The following is a 20,073-nucleotide window of genomic DNA, read 5'->3' on the forward strand; positions in this document are numbered from 1 at the left end:
TTGAAACTTTAATACCTCAATACCTGAGTGGAGGGAAAAACGATTTTGAGTGATTTTGTGTGTAACAATTCAATTCCTGGTTATCACAAATTTTTCAAAGAGGCTACAGAGAATATACTGACATCGAAAAGTTGTAACTAAACAACAAACGTACCCTCTTTGATCTTTTGTAGCTGTGTCACTACTTACCAACAATTCCTTAATATCCATGATATTGATGGCATTCTGGATAACCTCAGGAGGACAAGGAGAGCCAGCCACAATACCTGACATACACAAAACGGAGTTCTGATAAAATTACAGGATGTACTCCTTCATTATTAATGTAATCTATAACAAATGCAAATTCATTGTCCATAATTCTGCTGAAAAGACAAGCTTAGACCAGCATGCATTTCCATGCTGGACTAGTTTAGCAGCAGTTAATGTTGGTTAGTGTTGGTTTGGTGCTGGTCTAGCTGGTGGACCAGCATCACCTAGGCTGGTGAAGCTAGTCAACCAGCATGAAGCGAGTCTTGTTATTTAAGCTAGTGAAGAGGCCTGATAGGGACACACGCACACCATCATCCCATGCAGGGGACCAGCAATCAAAACACAACATATGCTGGTCTTTTCAGCATGGCATTTAGATTTTGACCTAGTTTGAGACTGTATAAAAATTTGAATAACTCACCACCCACAACTGATGACAAATCAAACTGGGCCAGGTCATGCTGACCAAGCATGTCTATAAGCATAGTAGGAGTGCTGTAGAAAAATGTACACCTGAAGGAACAGTTCAAATACCAGATCAGAGAATGAAACCCTGTGCAAATGGTAGATGCAACAAACTGCATTTAAAAAATATAACGTAACTTGACTATGTTAATGCAACAGACATTGGGAAGAATAGTAAATGACAGAAATGCAATTAAACTCTAATCTGAAAATTACATATGAGATCTACACATAAAAACGTGAGTTTTCAGTCAGGTTCAATAAAGATTAAAATATGTGACGGCATACTTCTCTTTCTGCATAGCCACCAGGTTGGCACGTCCATCATAAGCAGTAGATGGGTAAACCAATGTGACGCCATGCAAGGCCATGACCATACCACCACCCACAGAACCAAAACAGTGGTACATCGGCACCGGCAAGCACACTCGCACATTTTTCTGTAAAAAGAAAAAAGGTACAATATCAGGGTTCCCACTCTTTTCAAGGCACAATTTTAAAATTTCAAAGCAAAAACACATGAGGGGTCATGATTGTTTTTTGTGTGTGTGGTTATTGAATGGTTGTTTTTTCTAAATTCATTACACACATTCATTTTGAAGCATGCAGCACATGCAGATTATTAATTACTTTAATAAAATTGCAGCCTTTTGCAGTTTAATAATCATACTAAGACATATTGCAATTTAAATTGGATTATTTGTGCTTTCAAACATTCTTTCTCCTCCCAAAAATGTCAAATTACGAGACATTCCACGTTTTATAGCTAATGTCATTTTTATTAATGGATTCATTGATTCCGCCCCTGTTTTTAAAATTGCAGAAACCATAGGTCCCTACATGTGGTAGCCGTGTTATAAGTACACTCGAATAGTTAATTTATTATTGAAAATTATTTCACATCCTGAGGTGTAAAGGAAGCATCACCACGCTACCACCTCGGTTTGTGAACACATTTTCAAAAAATATCATCAGTCTGACCATCGACTGTTGTCTAAGGTTTACAACTCAAATGTTTTTGTAGTTAACACAACAGCAATTTTTGAACGAACAAATAATATTTTTCACTGTATCAATACATAAACTATTTAGCTGCAGCAAAGCAGAGAGGACCGCAGATAAGACAGCAGATAAGCAGAAAATGTACGTAACAGGGCTTCGTTCATGAGAGTCAAACGTTGTTTCACAAGGTGCAGCCGCCAATGCAAATATTTATCGACAAATTATTTACCAAATTAAACCATCGGCATATCAGTTATAAGCATGAAAATGCAGATATGAAGCAAAAAAAAATGATGGTTGATTTAATTAATTAGTAACTCACTTTGTAAAAACTGAATTTAAATGCATCTATTGTTTTTGGTGATTTGCATTCTTCATGCATATCGCCACCTGCTGGGCAGGAAGGATAATTTATAGTTTAAAAAAAAAGACAAATATTGATCAGTTTCTCACCCACACCTCTCATATCACTTCTGAAGATATGGATTTATCACTGGAGTCTTATGGATTACTTCTATGATGTGTTTATGTGCATTTGAGCTTCAGAATTTTGGTACCCATTTACTTGCATTGTATGGACCTACAGAACTGAGATATTCTTCTAAAAATCTTAGTTTGTGTTCAGCAGAAGAAAGAAAATCTGAGATGGCATGAGGGTGAGTAAATGTGGAGAAAATGTTCATTTTTGGGTGAACTATCCCTTTAAAGGAAATTTATGAAGATTTCATTAAAACACAGGATTCTTTTAAACAGGATAAATAAAAGTCTAAAGACCAGTTTCCCAGACACAGATTATTTGGTCCAAAAAACAAAACAAATTCTAAAACCCATACTACTTTTACTGTATTGACGTTTTTGTCCCTTTGATTAGTTCCAAGTACCCACCCTCCAGCTGTAGCCAATGCGCATGCCGATGAAGTAAGCATTGTTGACAATGTTGTGGTGGGTCAGTGTGGCTCCTTTGGGTCTTCCTGTGGTTCCCTAAGAACATCAAAAAACATGAGGATGACAAAACTAATATATATACACTGTATATATACTGTTTAAATATATATATACAGTATATACACACACACGTATATACTGTATATACACATTTCTACACATACTAATATATATATATATATATATATATATATATATATATATATCACACACACACACACACACAGTGTTTAGATCAAGTTCACTCGAAGTTCATACAACTCAATCCACAGTACCAGGAGCTACTCAATAACATCAATGTGAATCAGAACTGAGGGGATTTTTTTATTTTATTTTATAAACCAGCTGAAAATGCCAGCTTAGCATGTTTTTAGTTCAGCACAATCATGCTGTTCACCAGTAAGAAAAATGCTGGTCAACTATGGTGTCATTTTTATATCACCAGAACTTGAATTTGAAAAAGCCTTAGAATTCATGATCTTGAAAGGAGTGTAATTTGATGTTATCGCAAAATGTTGCTGTAAATTTTACATATTTGAAAATATTTTGTGTGAATTCACCTAAAAAAAAAATTCAGGTTGTGAAATTCAAGTTTTTATTATTCAAGTAGTGGATTTCAGGTCATGAAATTCAGGTCTCAATATTCAGGTTGTTGAAAACGGGTTGAGAATTGAGAAGTGGCAAAATTCGAGGATGACATCTGGGAATGCAAGGAAGAGCAAACAAGTGATGTAATCCATCTCTCCCTTGGACAATCGCAAAGGGATGAAAACAGCTCAAAAGTAATTTGAAATATATATATATATCGTCGCTGTCTGATGAAAAAACCTAATTTTTCAAGAGCATGGAAAAACTATTTTTATCATAAACAATCTTACAAGATACTTGTTAAACAGACAGCCTGATTAAACATCTTTTCATTGGTCATTTCGATGCACAATTCAAACAGTAGGAAGAGGTAATTCGGTGCATTCCGTCTATGGTAAAAAGTCAGTGTAACGGGGTTCACAAGATGGGCAAGGAGCAGGCGAGAACCAGCAGAACAGTTAACATAACTTTAATGACATAAATCAACTTAAACAAACACACAGACACACACACAGTGGCCGCCTGTGTCTCTCTCTCTCCCTTCCTGGAGGAGAGGTATTGCCCTTCCGGCCATCCTTCTGCCGGCAAGTCTTCCCCGCCTCTCTGGAGCCCTGGGAGGGACGAGGGGAGGGAGAGGATAGAGGAGAGAGAGAAAAACACTCGCTCGCCGGTCCCCGGACCCGTCGTTGCCTGGTCCTCAGCCACTCCTCCGCCCCCTGGTGGACGACAGCCGCTCCTCCCCTGGTGGACGGCTGCAGCAAGGACTCCACCACAGCGCATCCCTCCTCCTTCCCGGGTTTCAGCACCAGTGTACCAGGGTTCACAAGATGGGCAAGGAGGAGGCAGGAACCAGCAAAAGAGTCAACATAACTTTAATGACATAAATCAACTTAACATAAAATCAACGTAAACATAATCAGAATGAGCTTTATTGCCAAGTGTTCTCATGTACACAAGGAATTTTGTTTTTGGTGATAGGAGAAACAAGTGCACACAGAACATTACAGTGAGACAGAATATAAAACAAGGTAGGAGTATAAATAGACATTCAAATAATAGTACATATAACAGAATGGCGTATATACAGTTGAAGTCAGAAGTTTACATACACCTTAGCCAAATACATTTAAACTCAGTTTTTCACAATTCCTGACATTAATCGTAGAAAACATTCCCTGTCTTAGGTCAGTTAGGATCACTATTTTATTTGAAGAATGTGAAATAGTAGTAGTAATAATAGTAGAGAGAATGATTTATTTCAGCTTTTATTTCTTTCATCACATTCCCAGTGAGTCAGAAGTTTACATACACTTTGTAAGTATTTGGTAGCATTGCCTTTAAATTGTTTAACTTGGGTCAAATGTTTTGGGTAGCCTTCCACAAGCTTCTCACAATAAGTTGCTGGAATTTTGGCCCATTCCTCCAGACAAAACTGGTGTAACTGAGTCAAGTTTGTAGGCCTCCATGCTCGCACATACTTTTTCAGTTCTGCCCACAAATTTCAGATTGAGGTCAGGGCTTTGTGATGGTCACTCCAATACCTTGACTTTGTTGTCCTTAAGCCATTTTGCCACAAATAAGGAGGTATGCTTGGGGTCATTGTCCATTTGGAAGACCCATTTGCGACAGAGCTTTAACTTCCTGGCTGACATTTTGAGATGTTGCTTCAATATATCCACATAATTTTCCTTCCTCATGATGCCATCTATTTTGTGAAGTGCACCAGTCCCTCCTGCAGCAAAGCACCCCCACAACATGATGCTGCCACCCCCATGCTTCACGGTTGGGATGTTGTTCTTCGGCTTGCAAGCCTTACTCTTTTTACTCCAAACATAATGATGGTCATTCTGGCCAAACAGTTTGATTTTTTTTCATCAGACCACATGAAAATTCCCCAAAAAGTAAGATCTTTGTCCCCATGTGCACTTGCAAACTGTAGTCTGGCTTTTTGTGGCAATATTAGAGCAGCCTTTCAGGTTATGTTGATTTAGGACTCGTTTTACTGTGGATATAGATACTTGTCTAACTGTTTCCTCCAGTATCTTCACAAGGTCCTTTGCTGTTGTTCTGTGATTGATTTGCACTTTTCGCACCAAACTACATTCATCTAGGAGACAGAATGCATCTCCTTCCTGAGCGGTATGATGGCTGCGTGGTCCCATGGTGATTATACTTGCGTACTATTGTTTGTACAGATGAACATGGTACCTTCAGGCATTTGGAAATTGCTCCCAAGGATGAACCAGACTGAGGTCTTGGCTAATTTCTTTTGATTTTCCCATGATGCCAAGTAACGAGGCACTGAGTTTGAAGGTAGGCCTTAAAATATATTCACAGGTACACCTCCAATTCAGTACACCTCCTATCAAAAGCTAACTGGCTAATTGTCTAAAGGCTTGATGTCATTTTCTGGAATTTACCAAGCTGCTTAAAGGCACAGTTAACTTAGTGTTTGTAAACTTCTGACCCACTAGAATTGTGATATAGTCAATTAAAAGTGAAACAATCTGTCTTTAAACAATTGTTGTTTCTGTGAGTGGAGGGGAACTCACAGGCCCCCCCTCTAGAACTGCCACTGATCCTGAGATATCTCACCGACTCACCCATCTCTGTGACAGCTCTAGACTCTGTAAACAGCAAACAAAAATGTCTCCGCGGACAATGACACTTTTTGTCTGTCAATCATTTTGCACGTTTTCATAGTATTGTAGTTGCAGCGAATTATTGAGGCAAAATGCAATTTTATGCCATGTTGCTAATAACAGTTGTCAGCTGAGGGTGCTATTTTGTAGCTGTTGTTTTTAACAATTTCTGCTCTCAATAAAGCACATTTTTGAGAGCAGGGAATACAAGGTATAATCCTTGTATTCCCTGTATTTCTATTAAAGGAATATTCCTGCGATTCAATACAAGTTAAAGGTGCTGAAATCGCTTACAGCACCTTTAACTTGTATTGAATCACAGGAATATTCCTTTAAGATGCCTGGAGAGACAACAGGCTGGTCTTTTCAACAGGTTAATGCTGTTAAAATGGAGAGGTATGAGTTAAAAATAGAACAGTACCGAGGTAAACTGAATGTTAATGGGATCATCACACATGACTTTTTTCTGCAGGTCTTGTAGTTGCTGATGGTGTTGGCTGGTCCCAGCCTGCATCACATCTTTCAGGTGAAAAGTCCCTGGCTGATGACTGTCTGTCAGGATCACAGTGTGAAGATCTGGTAGTCTAAAATAGAGCAGTAGTTCAATCCATGTGTGTCAAAAACTACAAAATACAACTTTGTTAGCTCTTAGACCATCAATATTGATTGTGTAGATCTCCAAGAGCTTTAACTAATGTCATACGTACTTTAAAATATTGATTCCTCCAGGAGAAGTGCTGTTCATCTCTGGGATAAGTTGCCTTAACATTTCGCAGTACTTTTGGGTCTTGAATTGAGTCGGACAAACAATTGCATTGCACTGCACCTAAAAGACATATTCAGGCAAATAGTCATGTGAAGTATTATTGTTAGATGCATAGTAGTGCAGAACAGGGTGTGAATTATGGGGTGAAGGGTCTTAAAATTTCATTTTAAAAAGTCAATATATAATCCGCACACTGGTGCAGATTAAATCAGAGCCAGAATCAGAAATCAGTTTGAGTGAAAATTAAAAACCAAAAAACAGGTCTGTACAGTTTGGGACATTCTGTTGTTTATTGGCCTTTTGTGCATTTACAAACATTAACTTACCATTCTGAGTGCAAATTCTACCTCCTGCAACTGATAAGCAGGGTTCACTGACACCTGTAAAACAACAACAATCTTGAGCAGGTTAGGTACAAGAATAGCTGTGGACAACTACTCAGAAAAACTATTTAGAGATAGTCAAAAACACTCACCAAAATGATCCCTGCTTTGGCTGTGGCAAACTGCATCAGCACCCACTCATAGATGTTTGGTCCCCACATCCCCAAGCGATCCCCCTTCTTCAACCCAACAGCCAACAGACCTGCTGCCAACTGTTCCACCTGAAATCAAAATACTATTACATGTTTACACTTGTTGATTGTCTATCAATCCTGAAGGCATTTGAATATCATTAACTGAGGTGTCATTCAATGTGTCAATACATAACACAATATAAAAGAGAGGCAGAATAAAAAAACTTTTCTAGTTAATCTAAGGCACAGGGTGAGTTAAACTTTAGGTGACAGGGTGTCTTTTTCTCTCCGGAATGGAACATCTTGTGAGAATGTAATACTTTCTTGGATATGTTCCAACCACTGATATATATATATAGAACTGGATTGCTCATGACGTCATATCAGTGAAGCCACTGCACCGCCATATTGCAATGCCCAAACATTCCAGTGTCCCTATTGACTTTATCAGAAATCATCTCATTTCATCGAGTAAACATTAGTCAATCACTGATTTTATTTCTGAAATCTGCATGTACTGTACATCCCTACAATGCAAACTTCCTAAACATGTAATTCAAAGTCTGGAATTTTTGGTGATTGTTGTGCTGCACTGATAAGCTGAACACCTGGGTAGGTGAATGCTCTGACATCGCGATCGGCGTATATCTTCTCCCTCGTAACTAATATTATCCATAACAAGCAAATTAAACATCAGACATGATTGTCACTAGAGGGCGAAATGCAACTGTCATTTCCGCAAGTTGGAGACAGTGAAAGGGGTGTGCTTTCACCTGTCAGTCATTGACGCTCTAAGAGAGTTTGGGCATACTAAAATGGCTGCTCGAACACTTCCGGTGGCTTCTCCTCCTGCTGGCAGTTTAAGGTTGCATTAGTAATCCAATTCTATTTATATATCAGTGGTTTACATTCAGTATTTTTGATTATTGCTACATGTCGTCATGGCAGTGACTGAATAATACAATGTTACAATACACTCAACAATAAAAATAAACTAGGGTAAAATGAGCGTAATTTATAATTTAAAAAAAATTCCACTCCACTTCAGTACAAAATTTCACATAAAAACTGTGGTAAAAAAGTATAAAAGGCAATAAAAAGCTAAAAGTGTATAAATAAAGTGTATAGTTTGCTGTATTTTAACAACCTAAGGTCTGATTAATAGAGCTGTTCAGCCATGACCTCAATTTGTAAGCGAACCCAGAAGTCTAATTCGCCATGGGTTCCTTCAGGATTTTCATATAGGTTTTTGAAATGGGGTTTTTGAACTTGTGTAAAATAAGGTCTGTGGTAAACTTGACGATACGTGGACATTTTGTTCTACAATATAAATTACACACAGTCATACCTCAAACATGAATTTTGAAGCCACCAAGTTTAAAAAAAAAAAAAGTATGTAATTCAATACGGCTTCAAAATTCATGTTTGAGGTATGACTGTGTCAATTTTTGTTGTAGAAAAAGTGTCCAGACCTTATTTTTTCTCTTAAGTTCAAAAACCCCATTATAAAAACCCATAAGAAAATCCAGGGGGAACCCATGGCGAATTCTCTTCTGGGTTTTTGGACTACAAGCTGAACGGCTCTATAGGGGCCTGTTCAGGAATGTGCTTGTGTGTGTATTTTTTTTTTTTTTTACTATTATTATTATTTTAGGATTTGGCCAAGATCCTTCATTCCACGTACACTTATGACATTGGGGGCAATGTGGCTCTCCTCTCTCCTTATATCTCTCCCTCACATGGCTGATATGTATAAAATGGGAAGCAACATGGTTAGTAAGTTTTAACAGTTAGTCTCACTACTCTAGCCGGACTACTGAGGATAAAGCAGAAAAGCTGGCCACTTACTTCTTGGTGAAACTGAGCAAATGTCTTGCGTATTCCATCCTGCAAAAAAACCAAAGCTTCACGGTCAGGGTAGCGCTCCACTGAGGCTTGAAGGCACTGGTCCACAGTCTTAGAAAGCAGTGGATGGGAGGAGATGCCATGGACATAGCTGGTAGTCAGGGATGGGACATTGGGTGGGTTATCCACATGAATGGCACTGGATAAAAAGAGAAGCAAGGTGGAGAGTGTGTGTAAAGAGAGATAGAGATATGGATGATTCTTCAACTATAGGTACTCTTGGCCCCGATGACTTTCTTAAATTATAAGGTACAATGGTGCTAAAGGACCCCCAGGGTAAAAGGCACTTTTGATTTTGATTTTCTCCCAAAACACTAAAAAGAAACAAAAACTACCACAGTACTTTTCTTAACAGCTGTTTGTCATTATAAATGGCAAAATATCCCTGATCCATGACATCTTTGCGTGCAATGTCTAAAGTCTGATTTTGAGGTAATTTGATCTAATTTTTAATCATTTTATAAATGTTTCAAATTCATGGAGCTAATGAGAAATTATCCCTGAAATTATCACATTTATTTTGATACTTATTTATCATTTTCAGTATTGTTCAAGGTGATCAAATCAAAAGTTTTTTTAATAACTGTCCAATAAGTGAAAGGATAGTATTTGGTGTAAAAATAGTTTTTCTTAAGTGTGGCAAATGGATTTGTTATGAAACATGTTCAAAGTGGACCCACATTGACTGACCCAATTACAACAGAAATGAATTTGTTTATAAAATCCTCGAGATGTTATGAAATGCCAAATGTGATTAAAATTAACATGAAATTGTTAACCCTTTTCTAAAGTGGTTATTTTAAATTAGCATTATCTTAGTTTATTCCTCAAAAACAAAGTTTGCCACCTTTTCAATAAATAATACATTTCAATCAAAACAACCATCCGTAATTATTTATTTTCACAGCAAACTATGTTGCACCATCAATATTCAATAAAAAATACATATGCTACCACCCCTGGAGTTCGCTAGTTCACTAGTTCGAATCCCAGGGTGTGCTGAGTGACTCCAGCCAGGTCTCCTAAGCAATCAAATTGGCCCGGTTGCTAGGGAGGGTAGAATCACATGGGATACCCTCCTCGTGGTCGTTATAATGTGGTTTGTTCTCGGTGGGGCGCATGGTGAATTGAGCGTGGTTGCCGCGGTGGATGGCGTGAAGCCTCCACACGCGCTATGTCTCCGTGGCAACGCGCTCAACAAGCTACATGATAAGATGCGCGGGTTGACTGTCTCAGACGCGGAGGCAACTGAGATTCGTCCTCCGCCACCCGGACTGAGGCGAATCACTACGCCACCACGAGGACTTAGAGCGCATTGGGAATTGGGCATTCCAAATTGGGGAGAAAAAGGGGGAAAAATCCCCCCCCCCAAAAAAATAATTTAAAAAAATAATAAAAATAAATAAAAAATACATTTTAATAAATTAATACACTTTGTGATCAGAAAAAAGGCACGTTTTCCTTAAGGTGTGCCTTTAGTGCCATTGTACCATATTTTTCAAAATCTCACTAATTTATTTAATTTGTCTACTACAATGCAGGCTAATAATTCATTTGATTAATTTTCATAAATTAACATTGAAAGTCTGGGTCTTGGAAAAAGGTAGCCAAAAACAATTAAATCAATACATAAAAGGCTTTAGAAAAGTAGCAAAATATAAAAATAAAAAAAAAATGATGAAGGCATGGTGTTCCCAAGACAGTTTTAATGTGGCTTTCATTGTAAATAGCAAAAAGAAAGAAAAAATAGTTTACATCTGACAGGCCTAGTTTTAGATTTAAAATGTTTTTATAAATTAAATAAAATCAGCTCCTGGGATACAAAAGTGTCTGAACATTATATTCCAGTGGTTATCTTTTGCGGTATGCATTTTAAATGGAAAAATACCTACGTTTTTTCCATCTTTCTGCAGGCTATCTGCTTTAAGTCATAATGTGCTATTTCGGTAATTTACAGCTATTTTCTGTTAATCATAACATATATATGACAGCAACTGACATAAATGTAACGGAAGACAGTACTTTAGAGTTTTGGGTGTTTGAACAATAAAACTTTGACTACATTTACCAAATAAAATCGCAAAAGATGTAAACATACGTGCAGAATGGCTTTAGCCTACGAGTTCTTACCAACTCTGTTGAGCAGATATAACAGGTGCCCAAGATCTCTGCAGACTCTTCACTCTTTTGCACAATTGTGCGGTCGCGCGTAGATTTGTAAGAAGAATTTGCGAAGACATTTCTCTCTTTCGCCTACTGTTATGTTATAAGCTACAACAACTCTGAAGAATCTCAGTTCTTATTTCGGAATATGTTCAGAAACTCTGTGCGACTACTGTGTCTACATGCACATTACATTAAAATAAACAACCACGAGTTAATGGCATTGTTTAATCATGCATGCTCGATTTCTACACAACGTCCCCAAAGTTGAAAAGTTAATCCTTGAACCACTCCAAGATGACAACTAAAGGAGCTGTACGGTATTTGAACAGTAGCTGACTCAACAAAAAAACAAAAAAACAAACAAAAAACAACAACAACAAAAAAAAAAATCCTTATCACTTCAGTGGAACTTGCTGAGGTGCTGGTTTTATCTCAAAATGCATCTAACTCACAGGATTATCAAGATGGGGTGTGGGTTGGAATAAGAAGGAATGTCAGAAGGTGTAATCGAGTTTACACACCAGCAGGCATTGCAATCAGCTTATGGGATACATGAAAACACTCTGCAACTTTACTCTGAACCTCTACTGACCATAAGAGGTGTTTATTTGGTCATTTTCTAATTTATCTCTTTGTAAATATTCGAATAAGAGTCACGATGCAGCATCAACTTTCTGTTCTTGGCTGACAGAAGTGGAATCTGATGTGCTCTTCTGCTGTTGTAGCCCATCTGCCTCAAGGTTCGACATGTTGTACATTCTGAGATGCTATTCTGCTCACTACAATTGTACAGAGTGGTTATCTGTGTTACTGTAGTCTTTCTCTCAGCTCGGACCAGTCTGGCTATTCTCTGTTGACCTCTCTCACTGGATGTTTTCTGTTTTGGCACCAATCTGAGTAAACTCTAGAGACTGTTGTATGTGAAAAAAGCAGTTACAGAAATACACTAAAGAGCCAAAACATTATGGCCACTCACAGGTGAAGCGAATGACATTGATCATCTCCTAACAAGGCCCCATGTCAAGGTTATGGGTAGATTAGATGGTAAGCGAATGATCAGTTCTCGTAGTCAACTTGTTGAATGCAGGAGAAATGGGCAGGAGTAAAGTCACAGAAAATTTTAATGATGTTTACAGGAGGAATGTGTTACAACACACAGTGCGTCACACTCTGCTGCGGATGGGGCTTCGTAGCCACAGACTGGTAAGAGTGACCATAATGACCCCTGTCCACCGCCGAAACCACCTACAATGTGCACATGAGCATTGGAACTGGACCTTGGAACAATGGAAGAAGGTCGCCTGGTCTGATGAGTCCCGTTTTCTTTCACGTCATGTGTTACCTACCCAAACATTGTTGCAGACCAGGTACACCCCTTCATGGCAATGTTATTCCCTGATGGCAGTGGCCTCTTTCAGCAGGATAATGCACCCTGCCATACTGCACAAATTGTTTGGAAATGGTTTGAGGAACATGATGAAGAGTTCAAGGTGTTGCCCTGGCCTCCAAATTCCCCAGATCTCAGTCTGACTGAGCATCTGTGGGAGGTGCTGGACCAACAAGTCCGATCCAGGATGGCTCCACTTCACAACTTACAGGACATGAAGGATCTGCTGCTAATGTCTTGGTGCCAGATACTACAGGACACTTTCAGGGGTCTTGTAAAGGCCATGCCTTGGCAGGTCGGCACTGTTTTGGTGGCACGTGGAGGACCAACAGCATATTAGGCAAGTGGTCATAATGTTTTGGCTCACTAGTGCACTCATACCAGTCTGTCTGGCACCAACAATCACGCCACAGTAGAAATCACTGAGATCACATTTTACCCCCATTCTGATGGTTGATCTGAACATGAAGCTCCTGACCCGTATCTTCATGATTTTATGTACTGCTGCCACACGATTGCCTGATTAGATAATTGTACAAATAAGTAGGTGTACAGGTGTACCTAATAAAGTGTTCAGTGAGTGTATTACAATATTTAAAAATCAATCAAATTAATCCCTTCAGTAACAGAAACAGAAGAGAAGATATATTTAATAGACTATGGTTAGGACATGCATAATTAAATAATACATTATTTCTTATTAATAAAATACATACAGATAAATGTGAGGTATGTAAATGTAAGAAAAATGTGGAACATGTGCTAATTATATGTACAATAATGTACAAGGAATTAAACTAAAATAAATTATATCTAAAAATGGAAGGAGATGGAATATTAAGGGGTTACTAGGAAATAAATAGATGGAAGTAGATAGGGCTTTAATTAAGTATTTACATGAAACTGGATTAATCAACAGAATATAACTGGATGGATTAAACCATGTTGCTACCGGAGGCTATTAAGCAGAGCAATAGGAACGCCCAACGGCCAAAGGATGTAGATAAAAATCCGCCTTACAGATAAAAGAGCCAATCACCTTTTAGATACAGACATAGCCTGTCAGTCAACTCGAGAATGGACATGCGCACTAGCTGAACTAGTCATCAATTTCAAAAACTTTTTTTTAAAATTTTTTATAAAATTGTAGTTTTATAATGAAATAAATTGATATGTTGGCACAATTATATTTTTGTCTACAAAACTAATTTCAGACATTTAAGCATACGCGTTCAGATCAAAAGATTTTTAAGATCATGAGAAACATTTCAGTCGTGTTTCAAAACTTTTGACCGGTAGTGTATAACTAAATACAACTGATTGTTAGCTCTTACTGTTTCAGTCATATTCATTTATGTATATCAACAACCATTTGATGCATGTTGTACATTTCTACACCATGAAAATAACTTGTATTTGACCAAAATTCTGTTTTCGTCAGCAAACTGAGTAATATGTATTATGGAGTGACTGGTGTCAAAATAAAAGTTCCTCAAAAAATACGGATGACTGAACCAGGTGTTGTCCATGTTTCCTGTTCTTTTCAGACAACGAAGCACTCGTGATGCACTCTTAATTACAACTTCAGAAGTGGGAAGTAGGATAATTCCAATAGCACATGAAGGCAGCATAAATTTGACCGCGCCTTTATGCGGAACATAAAAGGAAGACATTTTAAGGAATTCCAGTCCATCTTTTCCATACAATGGCAGTTGATGGTGAATCAGTTGAGAGCATAAAAAAGACACAATCATCATAAAAGTAGTCTATTAGAAAAGCTGCATGCGTGTTCACACCAGAACTTCTTGTTTTTAGTGCAAAACAATGCAAGTTCTCGCATGAACTCGCATGCCACTGAATGAGCTGTTCTCGTGCACTCATTAACGTGCAACGGGCGTCAAGATTTTCACTGAAAAATAACTTTTTTTTTTCACTGTAATTGCATGCCTTGTCTTTAAATTTAGAATATGAGGCATGAGTCGTTTTATAATGCTATAAGTTTATTTTTTTAAAGCTTTTCACATGTCACCATCCACTGACATTGTATTGAAAAGATGTGTATTCATTAAAACATCAAGAAAGCAAGCCATATTGGTTTGAAACATCATGAGGATGAGTAAATTATGATATCATTAACATTTTTGGGTGATCTATTTATTTAATAAATGTTTTTTAGACTGTGCTGCAGTTTGAAACTCCAGTGAAATGTTTGGCATTGACTGATTACAAACACAGACTTTATGCTCTTTGCGAGAATGGTGGGCTTTACTGTGCTCCTCTGCCATCACATCCCAGGTAATAGTAGTATCATCTGTACTTTCAAATGTTTTCAATTGTGAATGATAAAAAAACGCATGTGTTACTTTGAAATGCCAAAAATCTAGAATATATGCACCTTACAATCTTTGACATGTTAATGTAACACAATGTAAAATGTTTCTAATTTTTGTTGCCAATGCTTTTTTCTTTCTAGTTCGTCTCGTCTTCCAGTGAACAAAAGTCTTGGCTCTGTTCTTTACACTGTATCAGATGATCCCATTGTCTTCAAAAATGTCAGCCTGCAAGTATTCACCATAGTTGAGAAGATCCTTGTGACTCTTAGTCCATCTGGAGTTTTGATCTCTATGAAGAGCCTGGATCCAGACCCCTTCATAAACTTGCAAGCTTCCAGGTCACAGCTGTAAACACATGCACTTTAAACACCACTGAAGATGTAATGAACATACCAGACAAAGAAAACTGTCTGAGATCACCTCCAGTACTGACCTGCATTTACCCTGAGGGCTCCACGTCACTCAGCACTCAAAAGTCTCCACTCCATCCTCATCTTGAGTCTTGTCTTTTCAGGCTCTTGTTTTTGGTGGACGCATCTTTAGTCAATTCTCCAGTCATTCTCTTTGGTTTACCTGATGGATGTATTTGCTACTTTCCTTTGCTCCTCCCCCAAATGGCTGGTCCAAGAGGTGAGCAGATATCACCAGTCGGAGTGCTCCATAGCTTAGAGCAGCCAATCATATGTATTGGAACCTGCGTCTCTGGGGAGCAGGGTCCTCAGTGTCTCGTTGTATTTGGTCAAAGAGGCAAACTTCTGTAGGTCAGAAGCAAGCAAGCAAACTCTGAAGGGATGGAGGCAGATTATAGTAAGGATTAAAACAATTATTTATAAAATACATTGCTTTTGCATTGTCTTACATTTATCTAATGAATTTGTTGGGTAATTTGGTACTAAGGAATTGTGAAATTCATACTTTACAGGCTTCAATGTGCATAGTATACGAGGGCCAGTGATGTGTGCCTGTGTTGATGATAAACACCTGTACTACAGCTCTCACAGTGACCTACATGCTCTTCAGCTCACCAAAACATTGTCATCAGAAGCAGCAGGTACTGAGTCCCATCTGCCAGCTCTGAACTCAGACAGCCTTGGTGTATGCAGGAGTTTAGCACTGGCTGGGCCGTATACTAATCTCACAGATATGGCACAGTCAATTCTGCCCAAACTCTCTGCAGTTTACTAGTCTTTTGCAGAGTTGTGTTTGAAAAGAATTTGTGTTTGCATGTAAAGGATCTGTGCAGCTGTTGGCCTTATCCTTAAGTGGAAGGCTCCTGCAGGTGTACCTTCCTCAAGGGGCAGAGACAGGAAATATGTCCAGGTTACCCTCATTTCAAGCAGGCCAGAGAGTGAAAGATCTACTGACTTCCATTGGAAATGTTTGGGAGAAGATTGATATTTCATCATTGAACAATGTCACGTTTTCCACCGATGAAAATTAAATATCAGTTTTTACTGTCTTCTGCAGGTTAGAATCCTTAAAATGCAAGCTTCAGGAGAAAAACGAGTCTATCAAGCATCTGAATAAAGTCATGAATGTCTGCAGCATACTGTTGGCCAATGATGGGAATAAAAATTTGTTTAGTATGGACAAACAACCAATCACCTATCATGGTGTGGCTAGATGGAGCTCAATGCTCCAAAGAGACTCTTTGACTCTCAGATGTGGACTAGAAAATGCAAGTGTGTATACATTGGAACAGGGCTGGACTTTGTGTATTCAGGTCCATCAATTATCCTATTCTCAGTGTGCAAATATGCAGAGCTCAGGACCTACTCATTTCCATTCAGGAAACTGGATTGTGGTCAAAAACTGGTTGTAACAATTCCTCTTGAAAGTTTTTGCGAGCTGTCTCTGCCAGCAAATGTTTTCTTGTCTTCTCACTCTCAGCTTTATTTGGCCCGGAAGCATTGCACTCTCTTGGAGTGCCTCAACTTCTAACAGGAACGGGCTCTATCAGTGTTCCTTTGAATACTTTAACAGTGGACTGGCTTGATGCTTTAAGGATAGAGGAATCATTTTCTCCTGGTAACATTATCAAACACAGCACTGCCATGGATGGCATCCAAGCTTTCCTGAGTTCCAGAGGAGTGCTAACCCGAGAAACTGATATTGTTCCTAAATCAGGACCCCTGACAGTGGAGGTCAAGGTATTGTCAGAACTTCTAAAGACCAAACTGCACCTCTCAGCCACTAACAGTACAGAAATATGTGTATCTGTGCTAAACTGGTTGGTATCTAAGCCTGAGGGTATAGGACAGACATCTGTACAAAGCCCAGTGGTGTGTGCCTACAGCCCAGATGGATGCACTGTCAAACTTCTGGCGAAAGAGGTGCTGATTTAAACTACTGATTAGTCTAGATCAGGCTATTCACATGATTGATTATAATTGTTAGATTTTATTGAGATTCAATGATCATAATTATGTCATTTAAAATGACAATGGAAAATGTAAGTTCTGAATGACTAGCTGTCTTGGAGATTCGGGTGGAGAGTACGTTTATGGCAGCCGTGTGTGGACTGCATCATGCCATTTTGAGGTGTTTACTGGTACTCAACTCACAAAGTCTTTCCATCTTTGAAAAAAATTTAATTTACATTTGAATCTCATTTACAGTTCACGAAATTCCCAACAGGTGCTTCTCGGAGAGAAATGTGGACATACAAAGCAGTTAAAAGCCCAGAGCTTGTGTGAAACTGTACGGCATGTTGAGGTAAAGATCCCATCACTCACATCATTTACAGGGATAGTTCACCCAAAAATGAAAATTCTCTCATCATTTACTCACCTTCATGGCATCTAAGATGTGTATGACTTTCTTTCTTCTGCTAAACAAAGATATTTTGAAGAATATGTCAGCTCTGTAAGTCCACACAATGCAAGTCAATGGTGGCCAGAACTTTGGCGACTCACCAAAAACAAAAGAAGAAAGTTAAGATATATAGTAAAAAAGGACTTAAATATTGATGTATTTCTCACTCACAGCTATCATATTACTTTTGAAGACATGGATTTAACCTCTGGAGTCTTATGGATTAGCTTTACGCCACCTTTATGTGGTTTGGGGAGTTTCAAACCTACAGAGCTGAGGTATTTTTCTTAAAATCTTCGGTTGTGTTTCACAGAAGAAAGAAAGTCATATACAACTGGGATGGCATGACGGTGAGAAAATGATGAGAATTTTCATTTTTTTGGTGACTTATCCCTTTAATTATGTTGTTTGTTCCTCATTGTTTTCATAGAAGTCTTAGTCTGTAATTATTCTTAGTTCACATGTATCGGATACATTTACATAAATCAGATACAACACCAAGTGTCTAACAAAAAAAACAGCTTTTTCTTTTATTAGTCTCTTTATAAAGATCTTCAGGATGCTCAAAATCAAGGAGCTGTTGGTGGCACAGTGAAGACAAATAAGAGCTCTGAGATACACTATATTGCCAAAAGTATTCGCTCACCTGCCTTTAGACGCATATGAACTTAAGTGACATCCCATTCTTAATCCATAGGGTTTAATATGACGTCGGCCCACCCTTTGCAGCTATAACAGCTTCAACTATTCTGGGAAGGCTTTCCACAAGGTTTAGGAGTGTGTTTATGGGAATTTTTGACCATTCTTCCAGAAGCGCATTTGTGAGGTCAGACACTGATGTTGGACGAGAAGGCCTGGCTCACAGTCTTCGCTCAAATTCATCCCAAATGTGCTCTATCGGGTTGAGGTCAGGACTCTGTGCAGGCCAGTCAAGTTCTTCCACACCAAACTCGCTCATTCATGTCTTTATGGACCTTGCTTTGTGCACTGGTGTGCAGTCATGTTGGAACAGGAAGGGGCCATCCCCAAACTGTTCCCACAAAGTTGGGAGCATGGAATTGTCCAAAATCTCTTGGTATGCTGAAGTATTCAGAGTTCCTTTAACTGGAACTAAGGGGCCAAGCCCAGCTCCTGAAAAACAACCCCAGACCATAATCCCTCCTCCACCAAACTTCACAGTTGGCACAATGCAGTCAGACAAGTACCGTTCTCCTGGCAACCGCCAAACCCAGACTCGTCCATCAGATTGCCAGATGGAGAAGCGTGATTCGTCACTCCAGAAAACGCATCTCCACTGCTCTAGAGTCCAGTGGCGGCGTGCTTTACACCACTGCATCCGACGCTTTGCATTGCACTTGGTGATGTATGGCTTGGATGCAGCTGCTCGGCCATGGAAACCCATTCCATGAAGCTCTCTACGCACTGTTCTTGAGCTAATCTGAAGGCCACATGAACTTTGGAGGTCTGTAGCGATTGACTCTGCAGAAAGTGGGCGACCTCTGCGCACTATGCGCCTCAGCATCCGCTGACCCCGCTCTGTCATTTTACGTGGCCTACCACTTCGTGGCTGAGTTGCTGTCATTCCCAATCGCTTCCACTTTGTTATAATACCACTGACAGTTGACTGTGGAAGATTTAGTAGCGAGGAAATTTCACGACTGGACTTGTTGCACAGGTGGCATCCTATCACAGTACCACGCTGGAATTCACTGAGCTCCTGAGAGCGGCCCATTCTTTCACAAATGATTGTAGAAGCAGTCTGCATGCCTAGGTGCTTCATTTTATACACCTGTGGCCATGGAAGTGATTGGAACACCTGAATTCAATTATTTGGATGGGTGAGCGAATACTTTTGGCAATATAGTGTACTTTTCAGCATTTTTCTGCAGTTGAGGGCAAACCCACTGGTCATTCTCTGATTTAATTACACCACGTACAATTTACGTATTATATATATTTTTATATTGTAATTGTTGTTTTGGTACTGTTTTATTTGTAATATACACTGCTAACACTTTCCTTTAGGTGTCCCATACATTATCATCTTTTCCATTATCAATAAAATACTGTCTATATTCACAAATGTAAAACAAATTTAAGAGTCAGAAGTCTACTCTTTTCCTGAAACACATCATACATTAAAGGGGTCATGACATGGCTTTTTTATTACTTTAAAATGTTCATTGTGGTTCACTTATATTAGTAAAATTAAAAAAAAAAAAACAGTCATCTGTAATGCACAATCATTTTCCACCCTCATTCTAACCCTCTGTCAGAAATGGTCGGTTTTG

General features: G+C 38.8%; 1 protein-coding gene and 1 pseudogene across 1 annotated transcript in view; one reads left to right on the top strand and one right to left on the bottom strand.

Annotated features, from left to right (window-relative positions):
- Window positions 1-11,517, bottom strand: part of LOC127422769 (medium-chain acyl-CoA ligase ACSF2, mitochondrial-like) — a 31,669-nt gene extending 20,152 nt beyond the window's left edge. The window contains exons 1-10 of the mRNA XM_051666512.1: window positions 11,213-11,517; window positions 9,026-9,221; window positions 7,136-7,264; window positions 6,987-7,040; window positions 6,602-6,720; window positions 6,316-6,478; window positions 2,605-2,700; window positions 1,006-1,157; window positions 674-765; window positions 190-266 (exon numbers count right to left, since the gene is read on the bottom strand). Of these exons, the coding sequence (XP_051522472.1) occupies window positions 190-266; window positions 674-765; window positions 1,006-1,157; window positions 2,605-2,700; window positions 6,316-6,478; window positions 6,602-6,720; window positions 6,987-7,040; window positions 7,136-7,264; window positions 9,026-9,221; window positions 11,213-11,322 (1,188 nt within the window). The 5' untranslated portion in view covers window positions 11,323-11,517. The remainder of the gene's footprint in view (window positions 1-189; window positions 267-673; window positions 766-1,005; window positions 1,158-2,604; window positions 2,701-6,315; window positions 6,479-6,601; window positions 6,721-6,986; window positions 7,041-7,135; window positions 7,265-9,025; window positions 9,222-11,212) is intronic.
- Window positions 11,518-12,427: 910 nt separating this feature from the next.
- LOC127423207 (Fanconi anemia core complex-associated protein 100-like) lies at window positions 12,428-16,567 on the top strand (annotated as a pseudogene).
- The last annotated feature ends 3,506 nt before the right edge of the window (window positions 16,568-20,073 follow it).

This window comes from Myxocyprinus asiaticus, chromosome 32 (genome assembly GCF_019703515.2).
Source record: "Myxocyprinus asiaticus isolate MX2 ecotype Aquarium Trade chromosome 32, UBuf_Myxa_2, whole genome shotgun sequence".
Lineage (NCBI taxonomy): Eukaryota > Metazoa > Chordata > Actinopteri > Cypriniformes > Catostomidae > Myxocyprinus > Myxocyprinus asiaticus.